The sequence below is a fragment of the Ochotona princeps genome, chromosome 1 (genome assembly GCF_030435755.1).
Source record: "Ochotona princeps isolate mOchPri1 chromosome 1, mOchPri1.hap1, whole genome shotgun sequence".
Lineage (NCBI taxonomy): Eukaryota > Metazoa > Chordata > Mammalia > Lagomorpha > Ochotonidae > Ochotona > Ochotona princeps.
In genome coordinates, this window is record NC_080832.1 from 111,740,434 (window position 1) to 111,767,378 (window position 26,945).

Consider the following 26,945-nt stretch of genomic DNA (forward strand, 5'->3'; position numbering starts at 1 on the left):
GGGGGAGTGAACTGGCAAATGGAAGACCTCTCTTTCTCTGTCGCTCTCTTTCAAATATATAAGTCTTAGAAAAATCAAGAGAAAAGAAAAAAGAAAAGAAAGAACAGAAGGGAAAAGAAGATAATTAGGTTCCTGACACCAATCTAGGAGACCTGACTTGAGGTTCTGTTTCCTGGCTGGAGCCTCAACTCAAGCCTTGGCTCTTGTGAACATTTTGAAACTCTGCCTGGCTGTGTGTCACTTCTTGCCTCTTCAAAATGATTTTTAAAAAGTGTTTTTTTAAAAAAGGAAAATGTCTGTCATAGCAGTTGAGACACTGTTTGGGATGCCTGCCCATATGCCATATCAAAGTGCCTGGATTCAAGTCTGGGCTCCACGTTTGACTCTAGCTTCCGTACCTGCTAATATATACCTAGTAAGGCAGTGGTAATGGCTCGGCCGGGTGGGGACCCAGCCACCCTGGGAGAGCATAGATTGATTCCTGGTTCCTGGGCTGAGCCTCAGCTGGCTCTGAAAGTTGCAGATATTCGGAGAGTGAACAGGTAGAAGGAAGAGCTCTCCATCTCTTTCTTTCTCTTTGCCTTTCAATAATTATTTAATTAAAGAATGGCACGTAAAACTTGGAAATCACCAAATGTGGAATGAAGAGTAAGAACAACAAAGAAAACTTTTCAGTTCATCAGAAATAAGTAACAACAACAACAAGTAAAACAAGTTCAACTGTATAGGAAACTAGTACAAGGATAAAACCACTCAAATCACTGATTACAAATATTATAGATGAGATAAAGTTTCCTATTAAAGACAGAAGGGCTCATGACGTGAAAGTTGTGACAACAGAAACATCTAGCTATATTTTTTGTAGAAGAGAAGCATTAAAAGCAAAAAGGCACTAAAAATTGAAAATAGAGGAAAAGGTTCTGTGTATGTACGTGTTGAGATCTGATAAAGCTGTGAGGCTTTTGGATTTTGTTTTTCACATACTTTTTAAATATTTATAAATGGTCTGGCAAGCAAAAGAAGGCAATTTCTTGAAATCCTTTTATTATATGTTTTCACTGAATAATATATTATGACATTTGGTCTAAAACAGACATTGTTCTTTCAAATATTTTGAATTTATTCAGCTCCTTTATTCTATAAGTCTGCTCATATAGCAAAAACATAGTGAAAGTAATTAGTTGGTTTTTGAAAAATGTTTTTCACTTATTTTCATTTTATTGGAAAGACAGGCACAGATAGAGACCTTCTATTCACTGGTTCACTGCCCAGGGCTCACAACAGCCAGGGCTGAGCCAGGCTCAAGTCACAAGGCCAGAAGTTAATCCAGATCTTTCACACAGGTGGCAAAGACCCAGCCATGTAGGCCATCACCTGCCGTTTCCCATGGCACACATCGAGCAGGAGTAGAGGAGCCGAGGTTAAACCACCCACTCTATTAAGGGATGCAGGCTTCTGGTGTCTTCACTTCTGCAACCAAATGCTCACCTCTTTTTTTTTTTTAATTAAAAAAAATACAATCAGTGGATCATTTATTTTATAATAATGTTTTTAAAAATAAAACTTCAGATCAGTAAAAAAAAATGTGAGCAACATCCTGGAATTTGCTTAAACAGAAGGGATGACTCATAGATTGAAAAAAGGAAAATTCCTATAAATTAGTGACAATCACCACTATTCATACCCTGTCTTCAGATTAGCCAGTCATTAAATAAATATTTACTTTCTGACCTGAACTGTGTGCTGGTCACTCTGAGGTCCAGAAGACGTATAAGACATTGCCTTTACCGCCTAGGAATTTTATTCATACGTCAACAGGATTCCATGTGGAATCACCAAGTGCCTTCTTGTGTAGAGTTCCAAAACATGTTCAATCTTGTTAACACACCACAAATACAGGAATATAGTCATAGCTAACATTCATCGAGTTCGTCTTTGAATACTTAACACCGTGTTTTCACATAGCACACATCCCAACATTTGAGTGAGTGAATGTCAAATAGTGATCTAAAAGCTTTTAATTCAGCGCGTACTCTGATTCCTCTTCTATGGACAAAAAACCTGAACTTAAAGCATTTAAATGAGCCAGGATTATTGAATGACAAAATGAGACTAGAATCCAGATCTGGCTCCCCTGATGTAAAAAGAATGGCGATAAAGGTTTGTGTTGGTAGAGAATGTATTGCTGAGTGTGTGCTTCCTGTTTAGACTATGAAATCAAAGTCATTTACATAAATGGCATGCTGCTGCAAGAGCTAGCTAGCTCCCACTCCTGCCCGCAGTCCCATAAGGCTTCTCAGCAGTAGTGTTTGTTCATGTCCAGTGATGCAAACCAGTGCAGACAAAGGAGGCAGTTGGGGGAAATTTGACCACCATGCCTGATAGAACCATATTTTTATCATCGGTGATGAATATGCTTCTAGAAATCCACCTCTGCCTGCCTGTTCCAGAGGTTACTAGAGACCCCACTCGCTTTGGGATGCTCTGTACTATTGAGCAAGAGACATAGGCAGAAAAAAGCTCTTTGGCATGAGTCAGGCTGCAGAGAAAATCCTTGCCCAGTGGGAGTAACCTGTCCCAACCTGGTTTTCCCTGGCCAAATGGCCAGTCTTGTCTAGTAGTAATACCATTACAACATTCCCATTCAGATCCCCATGACCCAGTAATTGTTTGGGGAATGAGTGCAAAGCTATCAGACACCAACTGCTATAATTAGAAAAGGGAAAAACAGACACTTACCAGAGCTAGCGTCTCTAGGCTGGAGCGTTTACAGCACTTTTTTTTTTTAAAGTTATGGAGTCTCTCTCTCAGTTTTGCTTCCTAAAATACAAACTGTACAGTTTTTGGGTTCTTGCATTCCAGTTTTTGTTACTGCTGTGTGCTCTTTCCTTTTTTCCCCCCCTATTTTAATCGGAGTACAAATTGCTGTCAGCACATCGAGTTCATGTGCCAGCTACATTCAGAACAGGGTGTTCTGTGCTCTTCAAAACAAAATTGCTCTAGGGCAGTAAGAGAACAATAAGTCAGAGCTCCAGTTTAAATGATGTTTTGCATCGGGCCAGGCTCACTTGATGTGGTTACACTCAGATTGCGCAGCTAAGCTGGAGTAATTTGGTTTGGTTTGACTGTGAAGTTGGGGGGACCTCCCTCCCTTTACAATGCATAGACTTCAAGTCAAGAGAAAAGGTTGTCTCTTTCTAATTTGTTTATTTCTTTCACTACCAAGAAAGCCCTAAGTAGAAGCATCCTGTATGTCCTTTTATTCTCTTTGGAACGTCATAGATCACTGACTTCCCGTAAATCATGCTGGTTGGGATTAGCAGCAGACCTCCTGAGCCCCAGAGGCTGAGCTCCCAAGTGAGTCATGGTAGTTATTATTAAATATTTATTAAGTTAGTATTTGCACTAAAAAATGCAAAGTCAAAAGCAACCACAGGTCTTCCACAGCCAGAGCTACTAAGGCTCTCTTTAGTAGCAATTGTTAAGCTAATAGAAAATAATAATAATAATAATAATAGTAGGATCTGTAGGAGCAAGGCCCCTGCCCAGCCACATGATTCAAAGTGGTGTGTGAGTTCTTGTCAACGTCTTGCAGAACTTGTCCCACCAGTGTTCCAAGTTTAAAAACCAGTTAACCCAGCAAGTGATAGCCTTCACTATTTGTAGATGTAAAAAGTCTTGGACTGCATATGCCCTGGGGCAGTTATACCTCCTCTTGCCTTGACATTCCAGATACAGTCAGTATTACAAAGTGGTGGTTTTACACACACCACTGACAGTGGATGTGTGTGCACACATGTACTCATTCGTGCAGCTATCATTGTAAGATTTTGTGTTATTAGAGGTAGTGCTTAATCAGGTCCAATCACTAAGAGCTAGACAATGCCAGAAGAAAGGATTTTGTCCATCTATGTAGGGGTAAGTATAAGAGCTGTTGCAAATCTTTCCTTCCTGTAAGGTAGCCACAAATGTTGATGCTGTCCTTTATTATCTAGGAGAAACTAAATGCAGTGAATTTTTCGCTCTCATAATTATGCTTTCATTATACTTTTTTATTTATTTACTTCATTGCTTTCCCATTCATTGCTTTATTAGTAGAAAGTCTTTTTTTTTCCTCTCTGTCCTAATTGTTATAACATGTAAAAAGACCTTCTGAAATTATTCGTATAATCTCAAATACTTTACAAACTGAAAAACAGCCTAGGAAACTGACACACAGGCAGGAGTCCTTTGCAGAGTCTGAATTTCCTGTTTTGGAAACACATTCAAACCTGATCAACCAAAAGCCATAACAAATGTACTGATAATTTCCCTCCCCCACTAAATACACTCCTTCAGGAGGAAGATGATACTTCTAACGAAAACCTCAGACAGAAAGATCTGTTGACTAGGTTAGAAGCTGCTACTAAGGGTAATAAATCTCAGTACTTGAGATAATCTGCAGCATGTGGGCTGAAACTCATTTTCCTCAACAAATCTTTTTCATGAAAAGTAGTACCCATTAGTCTTAATTAAGTTTCTTGGGCAGATTTAAAAATATTTGGAAGCACAAACTTCTAAGAATTCTCAGCCTTTTAAGAAACATCATATTTTACTCTTGTAAAAATCTCTCCAGTCCTAGGCTCCCTACAGGACCTCTCTAGTAAGCATGTATTTGAAAATAATAAAACTGGATTTGCTGTAAAAATATTTTCCAGGGGTGGACATTTAGCCAAAGCAGTTAAGTCACTCGAATACTGTATTGAAGTACCTGGGTTCAGTTCCTGGCGCTACTTCTCAGCTCCAGCTTCCTGCTAATGCCAACCCTGAGAGGCAACAGTGATGATTCAAGTAACTGGAGACTGTCCCTCATGTGAGAGACATGGATTGAGCTCCGGCACCTGGCTTTCCCACCCCACGCTGGGCATTTGGGGGAATGAATCGGGGATTAGGAGCTCTGTTTCTCAAGCTCTCAAGCTCCCTCTCACACTCTCCCATACACATGTGCACAACTCCTTTCCCATAAAAAAGATTTTGAAAAAATTCTTTTGCTTTTTAGAACCTTCAGTTTACTGCAAGTTAATTCAGTTGTATTTAATGTAGAGCATCCAACCCCAAAGGGTACATAATAACGAGGGAATAATCTACATTCATGGGTATAAAATATGAAACAAAATGTCGTATGCCAGCTCTGCCATGAAAGCCAAGTCCAGCTCTAACCCTTGTTTAGAGGACCTCAACCAAGAATCCAATCTGGCCCCAGTTTCCTGGACTCTATCCTATGTGTTTGTTCAAATCAGGATGGTATGTACCCTAGTGAAATAGACAGGGACAGAGGGCTTCAAAGCATAAATGTCCATGTTACATGTTGCCTCCTAATGCTTACCCCATTACTGTTTACTCTTCAGAGTTTCATTTCTCAGGCCTGGGCTACAGGTAATCCAACAAAATTATTAACTACAGGAATTGGCTTTGAAACTGATTCTGTTCCTGAGTCATAGAATTTTAGAGCTTCGAGGGACCTTTGAGATCATATAGTTCAAAAGTAAAGCAAGTTGAGACTGAATTTATGTTTAGAAAATAAATATCTTATAGGGCATGAAATGACTATAGTCTTGTAAAACCTTTCTAATCTCTTTAAAGCATAGATAAAGTAGTCTTTTTTAAGCGTTTTAGAGTTCAGTGTAGGCCATTATACATAAATTATAGAGGTAAAACAAGTTTTCTAATGAAAGACAAATTAGGTTACTTGTTGACTGTTATGCTGTCATAAAAGCTATCCAGTTTATGTATTACATCAAATATATAACTGAAAAGACATAAATATTCTTAATATTAAACTTGAAAAAGTTTCAGGGAGTTATTCCTAGAAAAAAAAGAGTCTAGCTGATAAGAAAAATGTCTATGAATGTGTTTTGTCTATTGTATCTTAATAAGATAAAATCCAGTTATCTAAAATGAAAATACTCTGCGAATAAACTGAACGAGTGGGAGCGCAATAGGAAATAGGCCCCAGGAAACCAACATTTCTCACTGAACATTTCAGGGAAGGTGATTAAGCATTTTATTTATGAAGTTGCACTAGACTGTTGGTTCTTCCTACTTTACACTTGTTGCTTTCATTAAGGAACATGGTTATTAATGCCACTGCCTTTGGATGTTCACTTTATTCAACCATATTTAAATGAGATTAGAATTCTTTGTACTAGTTACCCTTTGTGTGTGTCATGGGGAACAAACCTCTCAGTTGTTTGTTTTGCCCAAGTGCCTGAAGCCAATATGCAGTTGCAGATGTTGAAACCATTATACAGTTGACTTTAAATGTGTCAGCTTTTGACAACTGTCTATTAAATAATCCAGAATGTTCTTTCCCCTTTGTTACAGGTGAGGCTACCTCTGTCACACTAAAGGATCTTCCGAAAAGATTATGGGAAATTTGCATATTATGAAAAAAAAACTATGCATGGGTTTCAAAAAACTTAAAATTTATTTTAACTCCATTTTTCTAGGGAGTTTTTGAAATGCCTTCACATCCATAAAGGTCAAGTGTCCGTAATCCAAGAATTCAGAATTCTCCAAAAGGTTATGTCCAGGTTCCAGATTTCAGTTAGGAGTCCTCAGCTAATAACAGCTATATAAATATTCCAAAAATCAAAAGCTCCAAAATCTCAAAAAACACTTCCAGTCCTGAGCTTTTCTGGGTGAGGGATACTCCACCTGCCTTGGCTTAGATTAAACCTGTGTTCCTAGTTCGTTCTAATGCCCACTGAGTTATCTTGCTGATCCAATAATTACAATCACTAATAATTGCAAGTTTAACAAAGACAGAAAGCAATATGGTTGCTCTTAAACTTTCTGAATAGGTGAACTGAGCTCCAGCAAAATGTGATGCAATGAGAAAGGAGAAGTGGTATCAGCCTCATTGTTACCATTCTTGTCACTCTGCCAAGTTAGCCAGTCTAAAGAAGCCCCTTTGTTAACTGTCCTGGCCTCTCCCGCAGTCCACCTGGAAGGCTGCTGTGGTGGAAGGATGTTTGACTGCAGAGATGTGGTCTTTGTTGTGGGCGAAGGAGAAGATCATGACATTCCCATCGGAATTGACAAAGCCCTGGAGAAAATGCAGCGGGAAGAACAGTGTATCTTGTACCTTGGACCACGGTAAGGAGCATACCCGTTCACTACACGTGAAGGTTATCCAAAGAACAAGGATATTCTTGCTTTTTCATCTGGTGTTTTGGTATTTCAGTGAAGTTAATACAAAACTGGAAACAGTTCATTAAATCAACTTATAAGTTAGTCATCGAAAAAAATTAATGGGCCTTTTAATATCAGAATGGTTTGTAAGCATGTTTACTTGATTGAAATGAGTTAAGGGTAGAACCAACAGGCAAATTTTCTTTCTTGTTTTGTCTGCCACATTGCCGCGACACGAAACTATTAACTCTTCTCACATGTCATTTGCTTGCTGTCTTTTCTTTGAATTAGAGGCAGAAGGCAGTAAAGCATGTGGGTTTGGGGGCACATAAGAAGCATTTAGATGATTTACGACCACTTGGATTTATGCCATTTGTTCTTATAGAGAGTCCCTGAATTTTTAGAGCTGAAAATAAAAGTTTCTTTCTGGATCTAAAGACAGGGAATATGACTCATCTTTCTCTAACTTTTTCCCATTATAAGAATGATCCATTAATACTTCCACGCTTAGAGCTATCAGACACTGACTGTCTTGTGAAAACTTATTCAGTAGTATTTTTAGGTCTAAAATTATATAGTGAATCTAACCCTTCCATCTTGAGAAATGGACCCCTGAGAGAAACCAGCATGCTTTGCTTCTGTTTCCATGAAAGTGCATCTGCTTGTTTAGTTTGTCCCTACTCTGGTTCCACGTATTTCAGATGGTAGGCTTCTGATTTTCTGAGAATCTTGATGACCTACTCTTTCCAGTAGGTCCTGCCAATCCTTTTGTAGTTTACCCTCGTGCAGTCTCTAGTTATGCAGAGGTCTTTATGCCTTTGCCCTGGTCCTTGATTCATAATCGGTGTTTCTCAGGTAACGCTTTAGCCATGCCACTACCCACAGGAAAATCCTTCCAGAATGTTCTACCTTGAACTCTTTGGCTTTTGCTGGGCGTCCTTTATTAAATACTTTCTCTCTCTCTCTCTTTTTTCTCTTTTTTTCTGTTTTCTCTTTTCTCTCTTTTCCTTTCTCTGCTACCATAGTAGTCCCACTTTAGTGTGTTTTCTTTATGTGTACATTGCATTTCTTTAGTGAAGCCGTTTTGTTTCCAGCAGGAACTTCCTTTAATAAAGTGGATCAAAGAGATTGCTGTTTCCCCATATCTGGGTGATCTCTAATTACTTCTAATCTAGCATTCCAAAATTATCATAATTCTAAATCAGGGGTGGGGTGTCTTTTTTCTGCCAAAGGCCATTTGTATATTTATAGCATAATTCTCAGGCCATACAAAATGATCGACTTAAAAACTAGCCTACTGTAAATTTAACAAGTTTTTGAATTCCGTCTGTGGTTAGATTGGCAGGACCAGGCTAGACGATTTCTCAGGCCTCGTGTTGCCCACCGACTAGATGTTACCCAGCTCTGTTACACTGATAGAAAGTAGGATTTCTGTCTGATGTGTTTTCTCAGATGTAAACTCCTCAGGGATAAGGTCTCTCTAGTGTAAACATAATCTAAAATTAATCCATTCACTGCATTGCAACCTGTGTGACAAGGCAATTGTGGGGACAGATGTCTCTGTTTAATGTCAAGGAGAAACAGATTATCTGCATAGGTATAAATGCAGCTAGTTCCTTACAGGTTTAAACAGGTCATTGTTCAATTCTTGTCAGTGTTAAAGCCCTGCTCTGCAGCTTACCAAAGCTGTGTGTACTTGGGCACTTGGCTCTCCTGTGTCTTGGGTATAACAGTGTCTACCTCACAAAACTGGGGAAGACTAAATGAAATAATGTGCAGGAAGCGCTTAGCAAAGTGTGTGGCACTTAGCAGCCCTCAGGACACCAGCCCGCGTGAATGCTGTCCTAGCTTTCTCTCCCGTGTCATCCCCAGGCCACAAGAAAAAAGTAGTCCTGTATGTGTGTGAACATATGGTCGATTTTTCAGATCTTTTCGGGAATAAATTTCTGGATATAACTTCTTTTTTCATGTGTATTAGGGGTATAAGTTAGCATAGGTTGAAAGGAACATGTTGCTTTCTGTGCGTGGTGTCTCCCTCCGTGTTGAGAAGCCATGAGGCTGTCTGCACATGCATTGCACCACACCTTACGTGGATGGAGAAAAGCCCTGCAAAGCAAGTGTGTTTTTAATGCATGCAGTGAGTGAATTTTATCCAGATTCCCACTTGCCCTAGAACATTACATCTGAATGTTGCTATAAACACGGCTGTTGGAAACATATGTTCTTAGCATCGTATGCATTTCATTCTCCAGAAGGATTCCAAAGCATTCCTTTCTCTTTGATAGAATTCTTGGCAGAATATTTTTATAATAAGAAATCCATTATTTTTTTCTCCTTTCTCATTGCAACAGTAGCTTCCCTCTTTACTGTTGTCTTAAATATTGTGGATTGATTTGTCTTGTTTTGGTTCAGGCAAAATTTGAATAGTTTTACCTTTTAATCTTTTAATCTTCCCTTCCTTACATTTCCCTTTTGCATCAACACAGGCTACCAAGAGCCTTAGTGTCAAATTAGGAGGTTGTGTGGATCAAAAAACAATGTTCTGGAGACAAAGAATCTTGAGTTAAATCCTGGCCACTTCGTCTTCGCATCTTTGTTGATTTCTCAGGAATCAATCAATCTTTCTCTCTCTCCTTCTCTACCCCCTCTCCTTCTCTTTCCCTCCCCCGCCACCCCCCCTCCCGGGCCCCCTTCTCGGCCTCAGTCTCCTGAATGTGAAAAGGAAGCATTCCATTGGGAAAGTACAGGACAAGTGCTTCTCCATTTAAGCTTTCATGGTCATCAATGGCGGTTCCTTGTACCTGCACTCTCTGGAGGCAGCTTAGGCATGAACACTGAATTCCTTCTGTTACTGTAGCTGAGGTTACCTTCTGGTTAAGTCTTTGAATTCTGTTTGTAGGGTTTTATTTTCCAGTCTGATAAATTATCGGCCTTGCATCTGTCTCTGTCTAGGCTGATCCAAAATGAGTAAGACAAGTCTGTATAAAACAGAAGCCATCCTAGGTGCCCCCCCACAACAGGCTGCTGTGAGTGCATGCTTGTAGGATAATGAACTCTACATACACCTTGGCCCAGAAGGGGGTTATAGGAATAACACCTTCTTAGTCTTCTATAATCTTATTGGTAACAGCCAGGAAGTTCCCGGTGCCCCACCATACCCAACCTTCTCACTTTCTCCTCCCCCAACACACACCCCACCTCTAACGATGGAGCTTCTATCCAGGAATTACTCAGAAGCAGGTTTTCTCATCTTCAGCATTATTGACATTTTTTGCCAGGTAATTCTTGGTTGTACGGACAACATGTGCATTGTAAGACGTTCAGCCATGTTCCTGGCCTCCGTCCACTAAATACCAGTGGCACCCTCCAGCTTGTAACAACCCAAAATGTCTCTGGATACTGCCAAATGTCAACCTCAGTTGAGAATACTGGCACAAGGCAAGTGCCAGATTGTCGGTTGCACTTATACCTGCCTAGCACTGATTCCAAATAAAACATACTTTAAGTAAACATGCACTTGGTAAGGACTCACCTCCCTACCTGGTTTCCAGGAGTTAAGGAATTCTGTTTATCTAACCGAAGGCCGAAATAAAATAAAAGATACACAGATCTAAGAGCTCAAAACTAAAGGCACCGCTTCCCAAATCCAGCCATGGGTAATTACGTTTTTTTTTTTTTTTTAATTTTTTTGTTGTTGTTGTTGAAGATGCCCTTTGCCCTGCTATTACAACCTCCACACCCCATTCTTACCAACTCCCGTTGTATCTCTGTGCCTGCCTCTGGCTGTAACTTCCATTTTCTTGTATAACAGTGGAGGTGAGTGAGTAAGCATTTTTTATTCCTGAAGATTCAGGCAAAGGGTGAAGAGAGAAAGTAGTGCAAGCCACGCTGAGCCTTTGTCCCGGAGAAGATAAGGAGAAATTAGCCTCTACCGACCTGAGGCTGAATCCTTCATCCCACAGCCTGAGGGCTAGCTTCCCTAAGTTGTAAGACCATTTTGTGTATTAAAGGGCAGGTGGGCTTGCAGCAGCTCCAACAGGGACGCTCTCAGTGCACACTTTCCTTGTTTGCTGGACGTTGCTGTTAATGCCGCAAACCCCTGAGCCAGACACACAACTCCTGTAGAGCTTCCGGTCCAGCAGGTGTGGGCTTGAATTTTCTAACCATCTCCAATGATCTTCAACCACACATTTTACATCTTCCCAGAAATTATTTTTCTTCTCAAGTAGGTTGTGGAGTTTTACTATGTGATAGCTACAAAGCTCTAAGAGTGGTTCTTCTGATGAGGGGTTGGAGCTTGCTAGTGCTATGTTTTATGTCATGTTTGCTAAATTCTTTGCATTCGCTCGTATGCTTTTTTTTAAAATCTGAAAGGAATGCTGGGAGGCTGTATGTCTTTCCTGAGGCATGAGCCTTCCCTCCCCCAGTCCCTGCCATTGTTGGGGCCAGAGGCGGTGGCGTCAGCCATGGCAGCCCGCTGCAAGTGAAAGCTTATTAAAAACACCTCTGATGAATCGCATGTAAACAGTTCCAGTACCTGTGTGTTCTCTGTCCTTCCTGCTGATAAAGCTAAGGGAACAGTGCTAATAGCCAAATAATAGCCGTTTTATGACAAGAACTAGAGGTAAAATGGCAGATTGAAAAGGGCAGTGACATTTAAAATCACATCTAGTAAGCTCTCTCAGAGAAGACAGGTGTTGGGTTACATGTGACCATGCAGGAAAGAAGGGAACCAAATCAAGCCAGTTTTCTGAGGAACGCACAGTAGTGGTACCCGGTACGGTGTCTGCTGAGCAACATCTGGTTTGTCGTTAGGGTCTCTCCTGTTTGGAGCTCACAAATGATAGCTGTATGCTACTATAATGCCTTGAACTACAGAAGGAAGTACCTGGAAATATACCAATTTCTTTCAAAGTTATAAATATATATATATATATATATTTTTTACTCTCCATTTCAGATATGGTTTTGGAGAGGCAGGAAAGCCTAAATTTGGCATTGAACCTAATGCTGAGCTTATATATGAAGTTACACTTAAGAGCTTCGAAAAGGTGAGAAAATTTCTCCTCTACCCACCTCCTGTAAATCAGTGTCCTACAGGCCGAGCAGATAGATGGTGTTTGTTTCTGTATTGTGCTTCCCCTGATCTCTGTCTCTTGGCTGCAAGCTGCTGCTGCCGCTGGAGTTGGGGCCAGCTGACATAGCACAGCTGATATACAACCCAAGGAGCTAAGTGTTGTTATTTTGTTCCTATGTGTCAGCCCTTTTTTTTTTTTTTTTGGGTAGAATCCAAGACTTGTTCCCTTATTTGTTCCTAGACTTGTTCTTTTTGTACTTTTCTTTCCTGGGTTAATGACAAAAAGGTTCACGTTCTGCCAAGCAGTTCCTTGTGGGACCGGGTGCAGCTTTTCAGTGCTGAACTCATTGTACCTTCCCAGGAGTCACCGAGAGGCGTGCACTGTGGCTCTGTTTTCAGCCCAATTGCAAGGCCTTGAGGGCACCAGGCCATGTGAGCAGGACCTGAGGAGAGAAGCCCAGTAACCACAGACCTTTTTATACCTCCTTTGTGGAGACAAAAGAGAATTTTTCAAATGCTTCGGGCTCCAGAAACCTCCTGGAACATTCCTTCCATTCTCAAGCCCATCTCTGGAGGCTTGCCAAGAGCAGATTACCTGGGCATACACACTGTGGGTGCCACAGAGAGCTGTGGGGCCGTCCTAGCTGCCTCCCCAAGCTGGGCCAAAGCCTCCACCTACAACACACAGCTAATGCCACAAGGGCAACCTTCTGGATTCCTTTGTTAAATCCAGCACAGGGCTACCTCCACTGTGTGGACAGAAAGCTTTTAACGGCACTTGTGATGGTGCGTGGTGCATAAGGAAGGCTACTCTCGTCCTGTGGCTAAGAAAGTAAGGGAAGGGTCTTCTCAACACCTTGCTGCTTCCCATTCCCCCAAACAAGCAACACACTCCTGCTACAGTCAACCAGCAACTGTCATGATGTCTGTCCTGTCCTCTGGAGGCCCAGCCTGTCCCCACAGCCCTGTAACGTATGACCACTCAGCCTTTGAGCTCCGCTGTTTCCATCTGTGCAGAATAACCTCCTTCCCTCCCCTGACCTGGGTATAGCTGCTGATTTTGCAGATTCTCGCCGGCAGGCAGGACTGGGGGGTTGGTTGGTTGTCCCAGCAAGCTGTTGTTAGTCCTCACTGCCTGACTAGACTGATGTGTGAAACCACATGCAAGGTGCAAGGGGTGGGATAGTGTATGGGGCAGTGTGGTTTGCGTCTCAATAAAAATTGAAGTTAAAAAGAAAAAAACCCTACAAAGGGCCCCTGTTCACTGGGTTTTTAAAATAATTGAGCAACATTGTTCAGAAAGCAACATGGATCTGCAGAAAGCAACATCATCATTTAGAAAGAGTGGAAGATGAGCTAGCTGTAACACCAAGAACACAAGCTTAATTGCTGAACAGAGAAAATTTTGCAGTTCCCTTCTTAAACCCAGTGATATGCATGCAGTAACTGGCACCGGCCTTGTCCATTGTCACTTTTCCTGAGGACTCCAGATTGTACTGTTGACTTTTTATGATCCTTTAAATCCAGCAGTTCACGTGGACAGTACAGTTGTTTCTGGATTATATCCATGAAGGTGACGAGTAATAGCACATGCAAGCAGACGATGGCAAAGTCACTTTCCCACGGCCCTGAAGTGACATGTTTGCGTGAACCTTTCTCTCTTAATTACATTTTACTTGAAATCTCCCAAGTATACATCTGTGGACTGATACATTTTCAAGTCTTTCATGTATGTCTGGTTGTCTCAGAGCTCAGAGACTTGACCTGACCTTCTAAAGATTCTACAGGACCAAACAGCTTGTGACACACTCTGGTTAGTACTCCAACTCTAGAACTGAGAACCTGAGGCCTGAAGGGAACAACTTGCTTGTCAGGTGATGGTGAGCCCGCAGAAGGGGGGCCAGGGCTCTCCTGAGATGGCCTCGCTGGCCTCTTAGCTGGGCTCAGCAGTCCTTGTTCCTCACTGTGGTTTTGTCTGCTCCCACCTCCTGGGTGATATTGGATCAGCAGAGTGTGTTCTGAAAACAGTAGCAGGAGCACTCGCATAGCAGTAAACTGGCAAGGGCACCTGAAGTCACCAGCTAGCAAGGTTCACATTGTGGGCATACCCTCTACAAGTAGCTGCTGTTTGTTCTTATTGTAATCACCTGATGCTTTTCCTTTTGTGTGCATCTAACCATTGTCCCCAATTTACATGCAGGCCAAAGAATCCTGGGAGATGGATACCAAAGAAAAATTGGAGCAGGCTGCCATTGTCAAAGAGAAGGGAACTGTGTACTTCAAGGTGTGTGAGCCCCTGTACAATCCTGTGTCAAAAGAATTCACCCATCAATGAATTGTGCTCTTAACTCCCTACTCTGAATTTGATGGGCTGCTTCTTAGAACAATAAGCTTGAGATTTTAAAAGTCTGTCATTTCCAGTGTAAGAAATGGTTTAAAATAATAATAATAATGTGAGAAAGAGAAGACAAATACATTTTACACATTCTCCTGTAGCTTGTAAACTCGCTCCTTCTGCTGTAGCGCTTGGAGCCTAGAGCATTTTGGTTGCCATCTTAGCTATCACTCAGCAAAAGTGTGGAATCAGAGAAGAATGCATAGAGTAATCGTTAGCAAGAAGTAGAACTCACCCAGGGGTAAGTTTCACACCTTGCTCTTTCCACCACTTTGGTAACATTAGGGTACCTGATGAATGTAAAGAGAACATGCACAGATTTCCAGAGAAAAATAATGATCAAAGACAACCCATGTAACTAGCCCATAGAAGTTCCTGAATGATCTTCATCGTAGATGGCTTCTGAAGAACCCTCTTTCAGAGAGGATATGTAGCCCAGCAGTTAAGACACCCGTGTCACACACCAGAGTGCCTGGGTTCAATTCCTAGCTCCTGTTCCCAACTTCCAATCTCCCACTAATGCAGAGTTGGGAGGCGGTAGTCATGGCTCAAGTGATTGGGTTTCTGACATACATATGGGAAACCTGCATTATATTTTCTGCGCTTGGCTCCAACCCTAGCTCAGTCCCAAGCATTCATTGTAGGCATTTGAAAAATGAACCAATAAATGGGGGAAACTCACTTGCTCACTTTCTCTCTCTTTTTCTCTCTCCTTCTCAATTAAATATATCTTAAACAGCATTCCTTTTTTCTTTACTTACTTTCATCTTAATTTAAAAGACAGTGAATCTTAATTTAAAAGACAGTGAATCTTCTGTTTCGTTACCCAAATGCCCACACGAAGGCTGGGTCAGCTGAAGCCAAGAGTGAGGAAGTCTTACCTCGTTCGCGTGGGAGCAACAGGAACTCAGGAATTTAGCTATATCACCTGTTGCCTCTTCGGGTGCAGAGTAGCCAGGACTCAAGCCAGGCACTCCAGTAGGGGTGTGGATGTCCTCAGCAGTGTGTTAGCCTCTGAGCTAAAGGCCCATCCAGTATGTGGGAAGGCAGGACTTTCTCACTTAGATTTTAAACCCCTGGATACAAGAAAAAAGGAAAAAGCATTTTATGTGATTCTGCTTAGAGTGCTCTACACAGTGTTTCTCCACCCTCCCCCCCGCCAAAAAAAAAAAAAAAAACCATGAACACACAGAGTTCTTTCCATTAGGTGCTGGTTTTCGCAGTGTGAGGCCACAACACGCAAGCCTGAGCACATCCTTAGCGAGCATCTGTGTGGTTCATGGCCTCAGCTAAGGGAGTGAAGGCAGCATTAACCCAGGACAGAGAGTTAACGCAAGACCATCATCAGTGCAGAATGAACCTAGGCAGGGCAAGCAAAGCATGTGGTTTCTTTCAGACTTCACACCGAGCCCCACATCAGGATGTAAAATTAATTTGGTGGAATATATAATAAGTTTTTTCTGCATAAAACTTTGGCTTATTGAGTATGAGTGGGTATTGGGTTGCAATGTAAAACATTCCTTTTTGTGGGTTGTAGTCAAATATTTTAAACCCACAAGTTTAAAACAATATAGAGTAATTTATGCTTTTATATTTGCTTCTTTACAATATGGTAAGATAACGATGACCAGAAACCTTGGGGAAGTTTGGAAAACTGGGCCAAAGGCTATTTAGATGATTTAAGACAATTGAAAAAGGTCCAATGAGGTTATATTTTCACGTCAAAAGTGAAGGAGTTACACTAGATAATCCCCAAGTTTCTTTCCAGTTTTCAATTTCTCTTAAATTTCTGAACTCATAAGAGCAAGTCTTGTTTTCAAAAAAAAAAAATTCTCAATGAAGTAGTACTCTAAACTACTCAAATAGCATCCCAAATGGATTATTTGTATACCCAAATGCACAAGACACTGATATAAACAGTAACAAAAAAGAAACTTCCTCTATCGAATCCCTTAAGACCTTGGGCCCTGACCATGTCTCCTGCAGGTCTGGAGCCATGTTCCATATAACAACATCTGTGTCAGTGGTACCCTAAGCTGTGATGGAGCCAAGCAATTCCTAGAGTCTTTATGAATTTATAGTGCAGCACTTTTCCCATGGTGTTTTGCCAACCACTGAGTGTAGGGCACTTACTTGATAGTAAAAATAACGATGTTACTGGCTTATGTATTTGCTGAGCTATCCTTTTATGATCGCTTTCAGCATACACTCCTTCTACTTAAAAAAAAAAAATAAAAGGCAGCATTTACTGTAGAACAAACTCAGACAGGTTCCTTGGGAAGAGGTTCTGTTGTCATGGATGACAGCTGCACATGTGTACTGCCCCTGAAAACCTTGGTGGGTTGGGATATGGTAGTACTGGTCTCGACCCTGTGGAGGCCTAGACTAAAGCCTGTGTGTGACTTAGTTTTGTCATTATTGTTGTTGTTGTTGTTTAGGATTTATTTACTTTTATTGGAAAGGCAGATTTACAGAGACGGAGAGACAGAGAGAAAGATCTTCAGTCTGCTGGTTCACTTCCCCCGTGGCCACATCAGTTAGAGCTGAGCCCTGCAAAGCCAGGAGCTTCTTCCAGGTCTCCCACACCGGTGCAGGGTCCCAAGGCTTTGAGCCATCCTCCACTGCTTTCCCAGGCCACTAACAGAGCTGGATGGGAAGTGGAGCAACCAGGTCACAACCTGGTACCCAAATGGGATGCCAACAATTCTGGCAGAGGGTTAGCCAGTTGAGCCTTTGCCCACCTCATGTATCTTCGTTTCTAAGCAAAAGAAAAAAGATAAAAATCAGTAAAATAGAAAAAGCTTATAAAATCAGTATGTACAGAGTTTTTATACTGCTATCCTCTGTTTTAATCAAAATGTTATTACAAAATAACATTTTGTAAATTTTTTGTTTTGTAAATTTTTTATGCTTATAAAGTAAAAAAAAAAAAACTATACCCAGCTAAAGTTAATTTATTGCTGCAGAAAGAAAAATACTTGTATATATTTGGTTCAGCCTGAGTGTCCAGTGTGTCTATAGTCCACCTCAGGGTACAGCAGTGTCCTTGTCCTTCACAGTGACTCACTAGAGCCACTACTAGCCCTGCAAACTCCATTCATGATAAATGCCCTCCGCAGGTGCCACTGTTTATCTTTTTTGCTGCATTTTTACTGGGGCTTTTCTGTACTTAGACATGCTAGAAACACAAATACTTACATTGTCCTACAGGTGGCTACAGCCTGGTAACTCACTGTGAAGTTTGGAGTCTGGGCTCCATACAGATTGGTTGTATTGTCTAGGTATGTGGTAGACTCCGCCAGTTAGGTTCCTGGAAATACACTCTTATTCCCCACAGTATAAAATCACCTAACACATTCCTCAAAACATCTCCTCATCATTGCGCAATGCAGGACCATATTTTATGTTTTCTGAGACTTCTGAAGCGTTTTGGGAGGTCCGAGGTTTTTGACTAACACTTTATCGGCTCAGTACAGTAACATAGCGTGGCTTCCCAGAAGCTCTCATTGGTCGCTGTTGGTATAGAGAACATTATGGGAACCAAAGTCATGTCCCCAGCCCATGTGTGACAATGCCCGTGTCCTGAATACACATGGAGAGAGGACCACAATTCACGGTCCATCGTTTGATCAATAGCACGATGCAGTGCCTAGGTGTCTGCACGCTCCTCAGCCTTGTTGCTTCATAACGTCCCAAGGCAGTCATTCCGGGTGCCTTTCCTAACATCGCTTGAGCCGTCCTCAAGTTCCTGATCGGGGATAAAGCCTGGATCAGCAGTCACACATATGGAACAAATTATCTTTAGCATGCAATTTGATAGACGAAATCTTTCAAAACATGAGTCCGTGGGGGGAGAAAAAATTCACAAAAGATTCAAAACCACGGACCTAAGCCTTTTCTCCCAGAATGTCTCTGAACATTGTGTTCCTACGACAAGCTTCCCCGGGGGCACCTTCCTCACTGTAGGTGAAAGATCTCAGCCTTTGCTCTAAAACTTCAAGTTGGTTGGTATATAGTTTCCTGTGCCCACATTTCCTTCAGTTTCCAACCTCAGGGCAGGTTCCAATCTGCCATACTGCCCTCCTGGGCCTCAGCTTTCCAGGGTATTTGACTTGGCACATTGTGCACACGCACAGAGTCCAGATGTGTGGGTGAGAACTGAAAACAAAATCTACATTTTGTGCCGTTTGCACATTGGAGTTTTTCCATTGGCCTGTCACCGTGGTGTTTAAGGGATCCATCACTCCCTCCCTCCCCTGGTAAGACAGAATTGTGCTCAGCTTCTAAGTGGAAGCGATTGTGCTGTTTAGATTGCAAAGTCTCATTTCAACCTCTGAACACTGAGAAGAAAAATAAGAGAGGACTGCCTTCCATTTGACTCAGAATAATTAAGAACAGGTAATAACATGATACCCTGCCAGGCATTGTGCAAGCCGGTTAAACAGACATTGATTTTTGCCCTCAAAGTTGACAGTATCCGCAGGACAGAAAGGGGCAGGAGCGGGGCAGGGAGGGGAGCAGCCTTAGCTGTCACACCTGCTTAGTGCAGCAGGAGGAGCCCCGGGGACGCGGTTGGGGTGTGGGTTTGGTGCGCCCCCTTGTGCTGCTCCAGGGGGAAAGCATTCCTAAAACCAGGTCGTTAAACATGACTCAGCCACCCAACCCTTTTCAGACAAACCAGACTTGGCTCCGATTTGATCCAGGATACCAGTCATGCAGTTTGGAAACAAGTCATTCTCTGACTCTAGGAACTGGGATTTTAAAAAGCTCGTAAACAAAATCTACTCCCTCTGTGTTTTTGTTTTTGTTTTTTTCCTCCTTTCTTTCAGTACAGGATTTTCAACCTTAACACTGTTGACCTTCAGGGCCAGGGAATCCTGGCCTGTGTGCAGGACTGCCCTGTGTGCAGTAGCCTCCTTGACTGCTTCCCAGCTCCTCCACACCCCAGGGGTGATAACCGTGAAAGATCTCCCAGTGTGGTCAACTGCCCTCAAGGGAGTCCAAATGTCACCTACAACTGAAAACTACAATTGCAGAAACTCAAAAGCAAAAATCCTGAAAAAGTCTTTCTCAATAACAAGCTAAATAAAACTTATGTGAAAGAGCTTTTGAAAAATCCAGTGTTGTGTGGGTGCAGAGGAACTGTGAGAGGTCTGGGACTGTTCTTTCTGGCTGTTCTCTGCCGCCTGACCATTGGGGTTTGCCTACCTGAAAAGGAGCCTCCACCTGTACTCCCCTTTTGGCCACTTTGATTGCTCTTACCATGAAAGCAAGCCCATGGCCTCCAGCACACACTGCTTCCTTGCTTCAGTGAAGTGCTTGCAGGTCCAGCCACACCCCTTTCTGTACGCTGCCTGGAGAGGCTCTTAGTCTACAAGTGACAACTCAGTATTTGCAGCTGACACCGATTTTGATAACTGAGGGTTACTATGTTTGGGACTGGAACTTGCCAGGATCTAGCATTCACCTTGTGCTGTTTAAAGGCAGGGGCAAAGAGAGAAGTGCCCTCCCCACCATCCACACCAGAGGTGGGGCCTGGAAGTGTCACCCTCCATTACAAAGCCTGATGCATGTTAGCACCAAAGCTGGTAGCCCAGAAGCTTAGGGCCTACTGCTGGCTGGATGGCATTCCCCTCCAAGAACCCACACTGGGCAACACCAGGGCAAGACGTGGGCTGCTGGAGCTTCTGAGAGGTAGGGAAGGGGCAGAAAGAAGCACCCGTTCCAGGGCCACTGGAGGGATGGTGTTGATTGGAGGATATGTTTTACTGAGTCAGGGCCATGGTTGCACCACTCCAGAATGCAACACAGAAAGAACTTAACAGCTTTTTTCTCCTAGGGAGGCAAATACCTGCAGGCAGTGATCCAGTATGGAAAGATAGTGTCCTGGCTAGAGATGGAATATGGCTTATCAGAAAAGGAATCGAAAGCTTCAGAATCGTTTCTGCTTGCCGCGTTTCTGAACTTGGCCATGTGCTACCTGAAGCTGAGAGAGTACACCAAAGCTGTCGAGTGTTGCGATAAGGTAAGGAGTGGAAAGATGGGAGATGGGCTTTAGACCCTCTGACTTTTTAAATGATCATCTTCCCCATCCTCTTAGCCAAATGTTGGGAAGGTTTTCATTTTGCTTTATTTGTTGGTCAGTTTGGAATTGTTTGTTTTTCGCTGTCAATTGGGAAATCCAGGAAGACTTGTAGTACTGACTTTGCTGGTACTCAAACTATCATAATGCATTAGGAATAAGTCTTTTTTTTTTAAGATTTATTTGTTTTATTGGAAAGGCAAATGTACAGAGAGGAGGAGAGACAGAGAGGAAGATCTTCCATCCGATGATTCACTCCTCAAGTGGTTGCAACAACCAATGCTGTGCCGATCTGAAGCCAGGAACCAGGAGCTTCTTCTGGGGCTTCTGCATGGGTGCAGGGTCCCAAGACTTTGGGACGTCCTCAGCTGCTTTCCCAGGCCACAAACAGGGAGCTGGATGGGAAGTGGCGCTGCCGGGATTAGAACCGGCGCCCATATGGGATCCCGGGGCGTTCAAGGCAAGGACCTTAACCATTACGCTATTGCGCCAGGCCCAGGAATAAGTCTTGATAAAGGGGCAGGTACCTGTCTTTCATAGGGCAAAATGCAACTGCTCATTTAAAAGATTGATGCAGGTTACCTTTTTATTATTATAGTATTTAATTCACTAATTAAGAATACATATAAGTCTTTGCCAATGTGTAGTGCAGTAGACTAGGCCTCTGCCTGCAATGCCAGCTTCCCATGTGGGCCATGGTTTTTGTCCCAGCTGCTCCATTTCTGATCTAGCACTCTGCTTATATCCTGGGAAAGCAGCAGAGAACAGCTTGGGTCCTCGGACTCCTGCATGCATGTCCAGGATCCCATATGGGCTCCAGTTCATGTCCCAGCTGCTCCACTTCCAGTCAGACTCCCTGCCTGTGGCCTGGGAAAGCAGCAGGAGACTGCCCAAAGCCTTGGGGGCCTACACGCCTGTGGGAGACACAGAAGAAGCTCTTGGCTTGGGATCAGCTCAGCTCTGGCTGTTGCAGCTATTTGGGGAGTGAGCCAGTGGATAGAAGATGGTTTTTCTGTCTCTCCTTCTCTCTGTAAATCATATCTGCCTTTCCAATAAAAATATTTAATAAAAGAAAAAGAAAGAAACAACATCTTTCTGTACCTGAGCAATTCGCTATCCAGCTCCTCTCATTGTCTTTAGGTTCTTAATGATTCTAAGCATTTGTCATAATTTGTTCAGCCCATCCCCTTAGGTGGCTTGGCAGGCTTCTGATACTGCCATCACAAAGCATCTGCTTTGCTTACTCTTGGGATTTTTTTCATAGGATGAATTTCTCCAAGTGGACACGCTGGTTCAAAAGACATAAACATTAAAATGTTTAATATATGTTATTATTGAATATCATTGATTTTTCTTTTTGTTGATGTTAATGGCCACAAAAAGCATTCTTATATTCTTATATTCAGTTTTTATTTCTTGGCTGCTACTAAGGTTACACATCTTTTCTTTAAAAAAATTTTTCTTGTTGTTGTTATTGTTATTTATCTGAAAGTTATAAAAAGAAAGCTTCCAGTTACTTGGCTCTCTTCCCAATAGCCCACAACATCCAGGGCTGGACCAGAATGAAACTGGATTGGGAACTCCCGTGTAGGTGGCAGTGAGCCAAGCATTAGAGCCATCACCTCCTGCCTCCCAGGGTGTGCTTTAGGGGAAAGCTGAGTTGGAAACAAGGTCGGAACTCCCACCCAGGCAATTTGATATGAGATGGGATGCGCCACCCAGCAACTAAATCACATCTTCCTCTTAGTCATTTGTATTTCTCCCATGAACTAAGCAGCTTCTTGTGTGAGGTAGTTGTCTCCCCTAGTGTGTGAGGTGGTTGTCTGTTAACACTTTTAACTTTTCATCTGCAATGGGGAGCCCGCACTCCCTTATTGAACTTTGTTGACTATACCTTTTTCAGTAAAGAATGTTTTACTGTTTGCATAAGAAGTCTGTCCTTTCCATTCTATCTGAAAAGGTCTTCCCTATGCTATCCCTGTTACAGACATGGCACAGAAGTTATGGCACTACTTGGGACACCCTATCAGAGGGCCTGGTTTGAATCCTGGTCACTCTACTTCCAATCTAGTCTCCTGCTAATGGGCACCCTGTAAGGCAGCAGCTGGTGGCCCAAGTACTTGAATTCCTACCCTACATGGGAGACCCAGCTTGAGTTCCTGGCTCCTGGTTTTGTCCTGATCTAAACCTGGTTTTTGTGGGTGTTTGTGATTGAACCAACAGGTTGAAGATCTTTCTGTCTCTGTTACCATCTCTCTGTCTTTCAAATACATTTTAAATTAAATTTTAAAAACCCTTGTTAAACATGTAAATGTAATTGGTCTGGAATTAATTTTGGTGTTTATGATATGAAATAAGAATGTATCTCTTTTTTAAAAAGATTTATTTTTATTTAAAAGGCAGAGTAACACAGAGCAAAGGAGAAAGAGAGAGAATCTTCCATCTGCTGGTTCACTCCCCAATGGGTCATAACAGCCAGAGCTGAGCCTATCTAAAGCCAGGAGCTTCCTTCAGGTCTCCCATGTGGGTACTTGAGGCAAGAACTTAAGCCATCCCCCACTGCCTTTCCAGGCCATAAGCAGGGAGCTGGATCGGTAGTAGAGCAGCTGGGACACAATCTGGCACCCACATGGGATGCTGGCACCACAGGCAGAGCTTAACCTCCTACGCCACAGCACTGGCCCCAAGAATTTAGCTCTGCTCTCCCATCATGACTAGCCACTGTTGAACTCATCCCTTCCCCAGTGATTGACATTGCACCCTGAATGTTTGCTGGTTTTATTTACATCTACATCAAGCAAGTTACGTTTCTGTCATTTCACAGTTTACTTTTGTCCTGTGGTAGAAGTCCCTTATATCAGTTTCTTTTTCTTTTCTTCCAAACATCTTTGGGATTTTTCTAAAAACTGCATTCAAGGCAGAAAGTAACTAGATTCGTTTTTAATCAGTTGTATACAATTATCTGAGGCCATTTTTTTCCATCTTGCCTAATTCTTTTGGCCAGAGAACTATCAAATTCCTTTTTAAGATTCCTACCAATGCGAAGGGTTGCCTTCAGCCCTTCTAAAATATGCACTTTCTGTTCCCAGGCCCTCGGACTGGACAGTGCCAACGAGAAAGGCTTGTACAGGAGGGGTGAGGCCCAGCTACTCATGAATGAATTTGAGTCAGCCAAGGGTGACTTTGAGAAAGTGCTGGAGGTGAACCCCCAGAACAAGGCCGCACGGCTGCAGATCTCCACGTGCCAGCGCAAGGCGAAGGAGCACAACGATCGGGACCGCAGGATCTACGCCAATATGTTCAAGAAGTTCGCAGAGCAGGACGCCAAGGTGTGTGCTCTGAGAAGGTTCAGGGTGGGAGATGGAGATGGGCAGACAACCAGAGAGGCACAGGAGCAGGGACAGTTCACGTCCCATCTACTAGAGACTGGTGTAGAACCGGAGGTTGAGGGACAGCCCACCACTTTGCAAAGTTACAGGATGGGAGGTCCACGCAGGTCACAGAGGAAGCACTCTCCCTACCAAAGCTTGTGCTGCTTAGAAACTCTTCAGACTGTCTCACCTGAATGATAATACTTCCTTGTTCTCCCTGCCTGAAGGCAAGCATGACAGGGGCGGTGAGCCTATAGGAGGAGTTGGCCTTCCTGCAGGACCTTGTCCCCTGGTCTGAGCTGCTTCATGCTTCATCAGTGGGTTCCAGTTAGCAAGCTAGTCATTTTAAAGATTTATTTCTTTTTATTGGAAAGGCAGATCGGATTTACAGAGAAAAGGAGAAATGGGGAAAGATCTTCCATCCACTGGTTCACTCCCCAAATAGCTGTAATAACTGGAGCTGAGTCGATCCAAGGCAGGATCCAGGAGCTTCTTCTGGGTCTCCCACACGGGTGCAGGGTCCCAAGGCTTTGAGCCATCCTCGACTGCTTTCCCAGGCCACAAGCAGGGAGATAGAAAGCAGGTAGAGCAGCTGTGACACAAACTGGTATCCATATTAGATCCCAGCACTTGCAGGTGAGGATTTAATCATTGAGCCATCCTGCTGGGACCAGCAAGCTAGTCATTTTAGTTAAAAAAAAAAATTAATTTTTGCTTGAGACAGAAAGAGAGCTCCTGTCTGCTAGTTCACTTTCCAAATGTGCATGAGGGGCCAGGGCTGGGACAGGGCCGGGGCCAGGGCCAGCAGCTGGGAACTCAGTCCAGGTTCCCCCCGAAGTGGGTGGCAGGGACCTAGTCACCTGACTCATCACCGCAGCCTCAGGCTCTTCAGAGTGAGAGGCTCGAGTCCAGAGCCAGAGGCAAGCGTGGAACCCAGCCTCTCTAGTGATGGGTGCCAGCCAAACACTTGTCCTAGCAGGCTAGTCAGTTCACCCAAAGACAAGCACTCGCTCAATACCAGCGTCAGGAGCTCAACTCCAACCCACCCAACGAGGCAGCCCATAGATCTTTGCCATACCCTTTTACCTTGCACTCGATGAACAGTTTATTTCACTGCTTTCCGCTCCGACCCTCATGGTTTCTGATTTCTTCTTCAGGAAGAGGCCAACAGAGCAATGGGCAAGAAGACTTCAGAAGGGGCCACCAGCGAAAGGGCAAGCGGAGGTCAAGCGATGGAAGAAGAGAAACCCACAGGCCATGTATGACGCCACGCCAAGGAGGGCAAAGAGTCCTAATGAACTCGGCCCCTCCTCCATGGCGGTCACCCAACTCAGGACTAAACAGTGTTTAATGTCAAGTTTGCTATAGTCTATGTGATTCTGGGAGCACATGGAAAACCAGTCGCTTTTCCACACCCTTCACCCCCCCCAACACACACACACACACACACACACACACAGCCACCCTGCGGCTGCCCCGTGGGTCCCTTGAGAGGGTGGTGTGGGACCACTCCCGGAGGAAGAGAACAACAGTGGCTGCTGGTGTGGAGATGGAGGCAGCAGCCCACGTCCAGCCCATCGCAGCTTATCTCCGTTTTCCATAGCTGATGTAGGGTCCCTTATGATAATCCTAACCATTTAGGACCGTTTGGCTTTACAACAAAATTTAATCTTTAAAAAAAAGAGAGAGAGAGACTTGCTGAACTTTGTCTTTTCTACACACGGGGGCAGGGAGTGGGGTCTCGGTTTCTAAAAGACTGAGGTTCGATGGATGCCACCTGCCATGCTGGTACCCTAAGGTACAGGGGGATTTCCCTCAGCCCACAGCAGTGTCACAGACCTGAAAGCGGTCACTCGCTCGCTGGCAGCTCAGCCCCCTCTCACACCACCTCCCCTCACACACGAGGTTCGTTCCGCCCATTCCAGGCCCCCCTTCAGTCAGCATTAGGAGCAGTTCTGGAGTCCTGAGGTGGCGGGCCGTGCGTGAAGAGCCTCTAGATCATGCTTTTGCTCCCTCCTCCATTTCTTTCGGGTCCTTCCTGCCAGCCCACTCCTGCCCCGGCTTCTCTTTCTCAGTTCTCATCCTGGCTGGTAGGTGCCTCGGACTCCTTCTGTTCTGCCGTGGGTTGGCCTGGAGGGGACCGAGTCACAATGGGACCTAGGCGGCGCCTTCTGTCTCTTCAGTCACTGGCTCCTAAGCAGAGGTTACCAAGTAGCTTTAAACTTTGAAAACAAAATATGTGGGGTCAAGAGGGCAGTAGCTGCTCTCCCATGGATTTTACCTGCGGCTTGTAGAGACACTGACGCTGGCTCTGCCCGTGCTGATGGCGTCTCCATCCTGGTGGGTTGAGGGAAGGTCAGCAGCAGCTTCTCAGGCTGGTGCATCTTAGGAAGTTCCCAGTCCTCAGGCATTGCTCCCAGGGAAGTTAGCAGCCCACGCCGCCTGTGGTAGAACTTCAGTCCTCACAGGTGAACCAATCCCCACCCAGTCTGAGAGGCCCTCACTAGGGGTGCATTTGGCCAAGGAATTATTTGCATAAACTGGAACAGCTCACACCATTCAGTCCTAAAGAACACTGGCACTTGTATTTTAGATTAGCATTTATTTTTATGGCAGTTTTTAACAAAACACCCATTGTTAGGTTAGGACCAATCTTCACCCCAAAACTCAAATTCTGAGTTTCTGCCTTTGATGCCACGTACACTTTCTCTCATGAGGTGGTTTCTTCAAAAGGCCCAGTCTTGTCTTAGAAACATGGAAAAGCCAAAATGGGTTTTGCTTAACTGTTCAGGATTTGCAACTCTGCCAGACTCCAGTGAGACCAAAATGGGAAGTTAGCCTTCTACA

General features: G+C 43.5%; 1 protein-coding gene across 3 annotated transcripts in view; it reads left to right on the top strand.

Annotated features, from left to right (window-relative positions):
- FKBP5 (FKBP prolyl isomerase 5) overlaps nucleotides 1-26,767 on the top strand; it is a 115,902-nt gene extending 89,135 nt beyond the window's left edge. For all 3 annotated transcript variants that reach the window (XM_058664054.1, XM_058664049.1, XM_058664062.1), the window contains 6 exons: nucleotides 6,981-7,137; nucleotides 12,134-12,224; nucleotides 14,451-14,534; nucleotides 20,485-20,670; nucleotides 23,817-24,056; nucleotides 25,256-26,767. In XM_058664054.1, coding sequence (XP_058520037.1) covers nucleotides 6,981-7,137; nucleotides 12,134-12,224; nucleotides 14,451-14,534; nucleotides 20,485-20,670; nucleotides 23,817-24,056; nucleotides 25,256-25,363 — 866 coding nt within the window. In that variant the 3' untranslated portion in view covers nucleotides 25,364-26,767. The remainder of the gene's footprint in view (nucleotides 1-6,980; nucleotides 7,138-12,133; nucleotides 12,225-14,450; nucleotides 14,535-20,484; nucleotides 20,671-23,816; nucleotides 24,057-25,255) is intronic.
- Nucleotides 26,768-26,945: the final 178 nt, after the last annotated feature.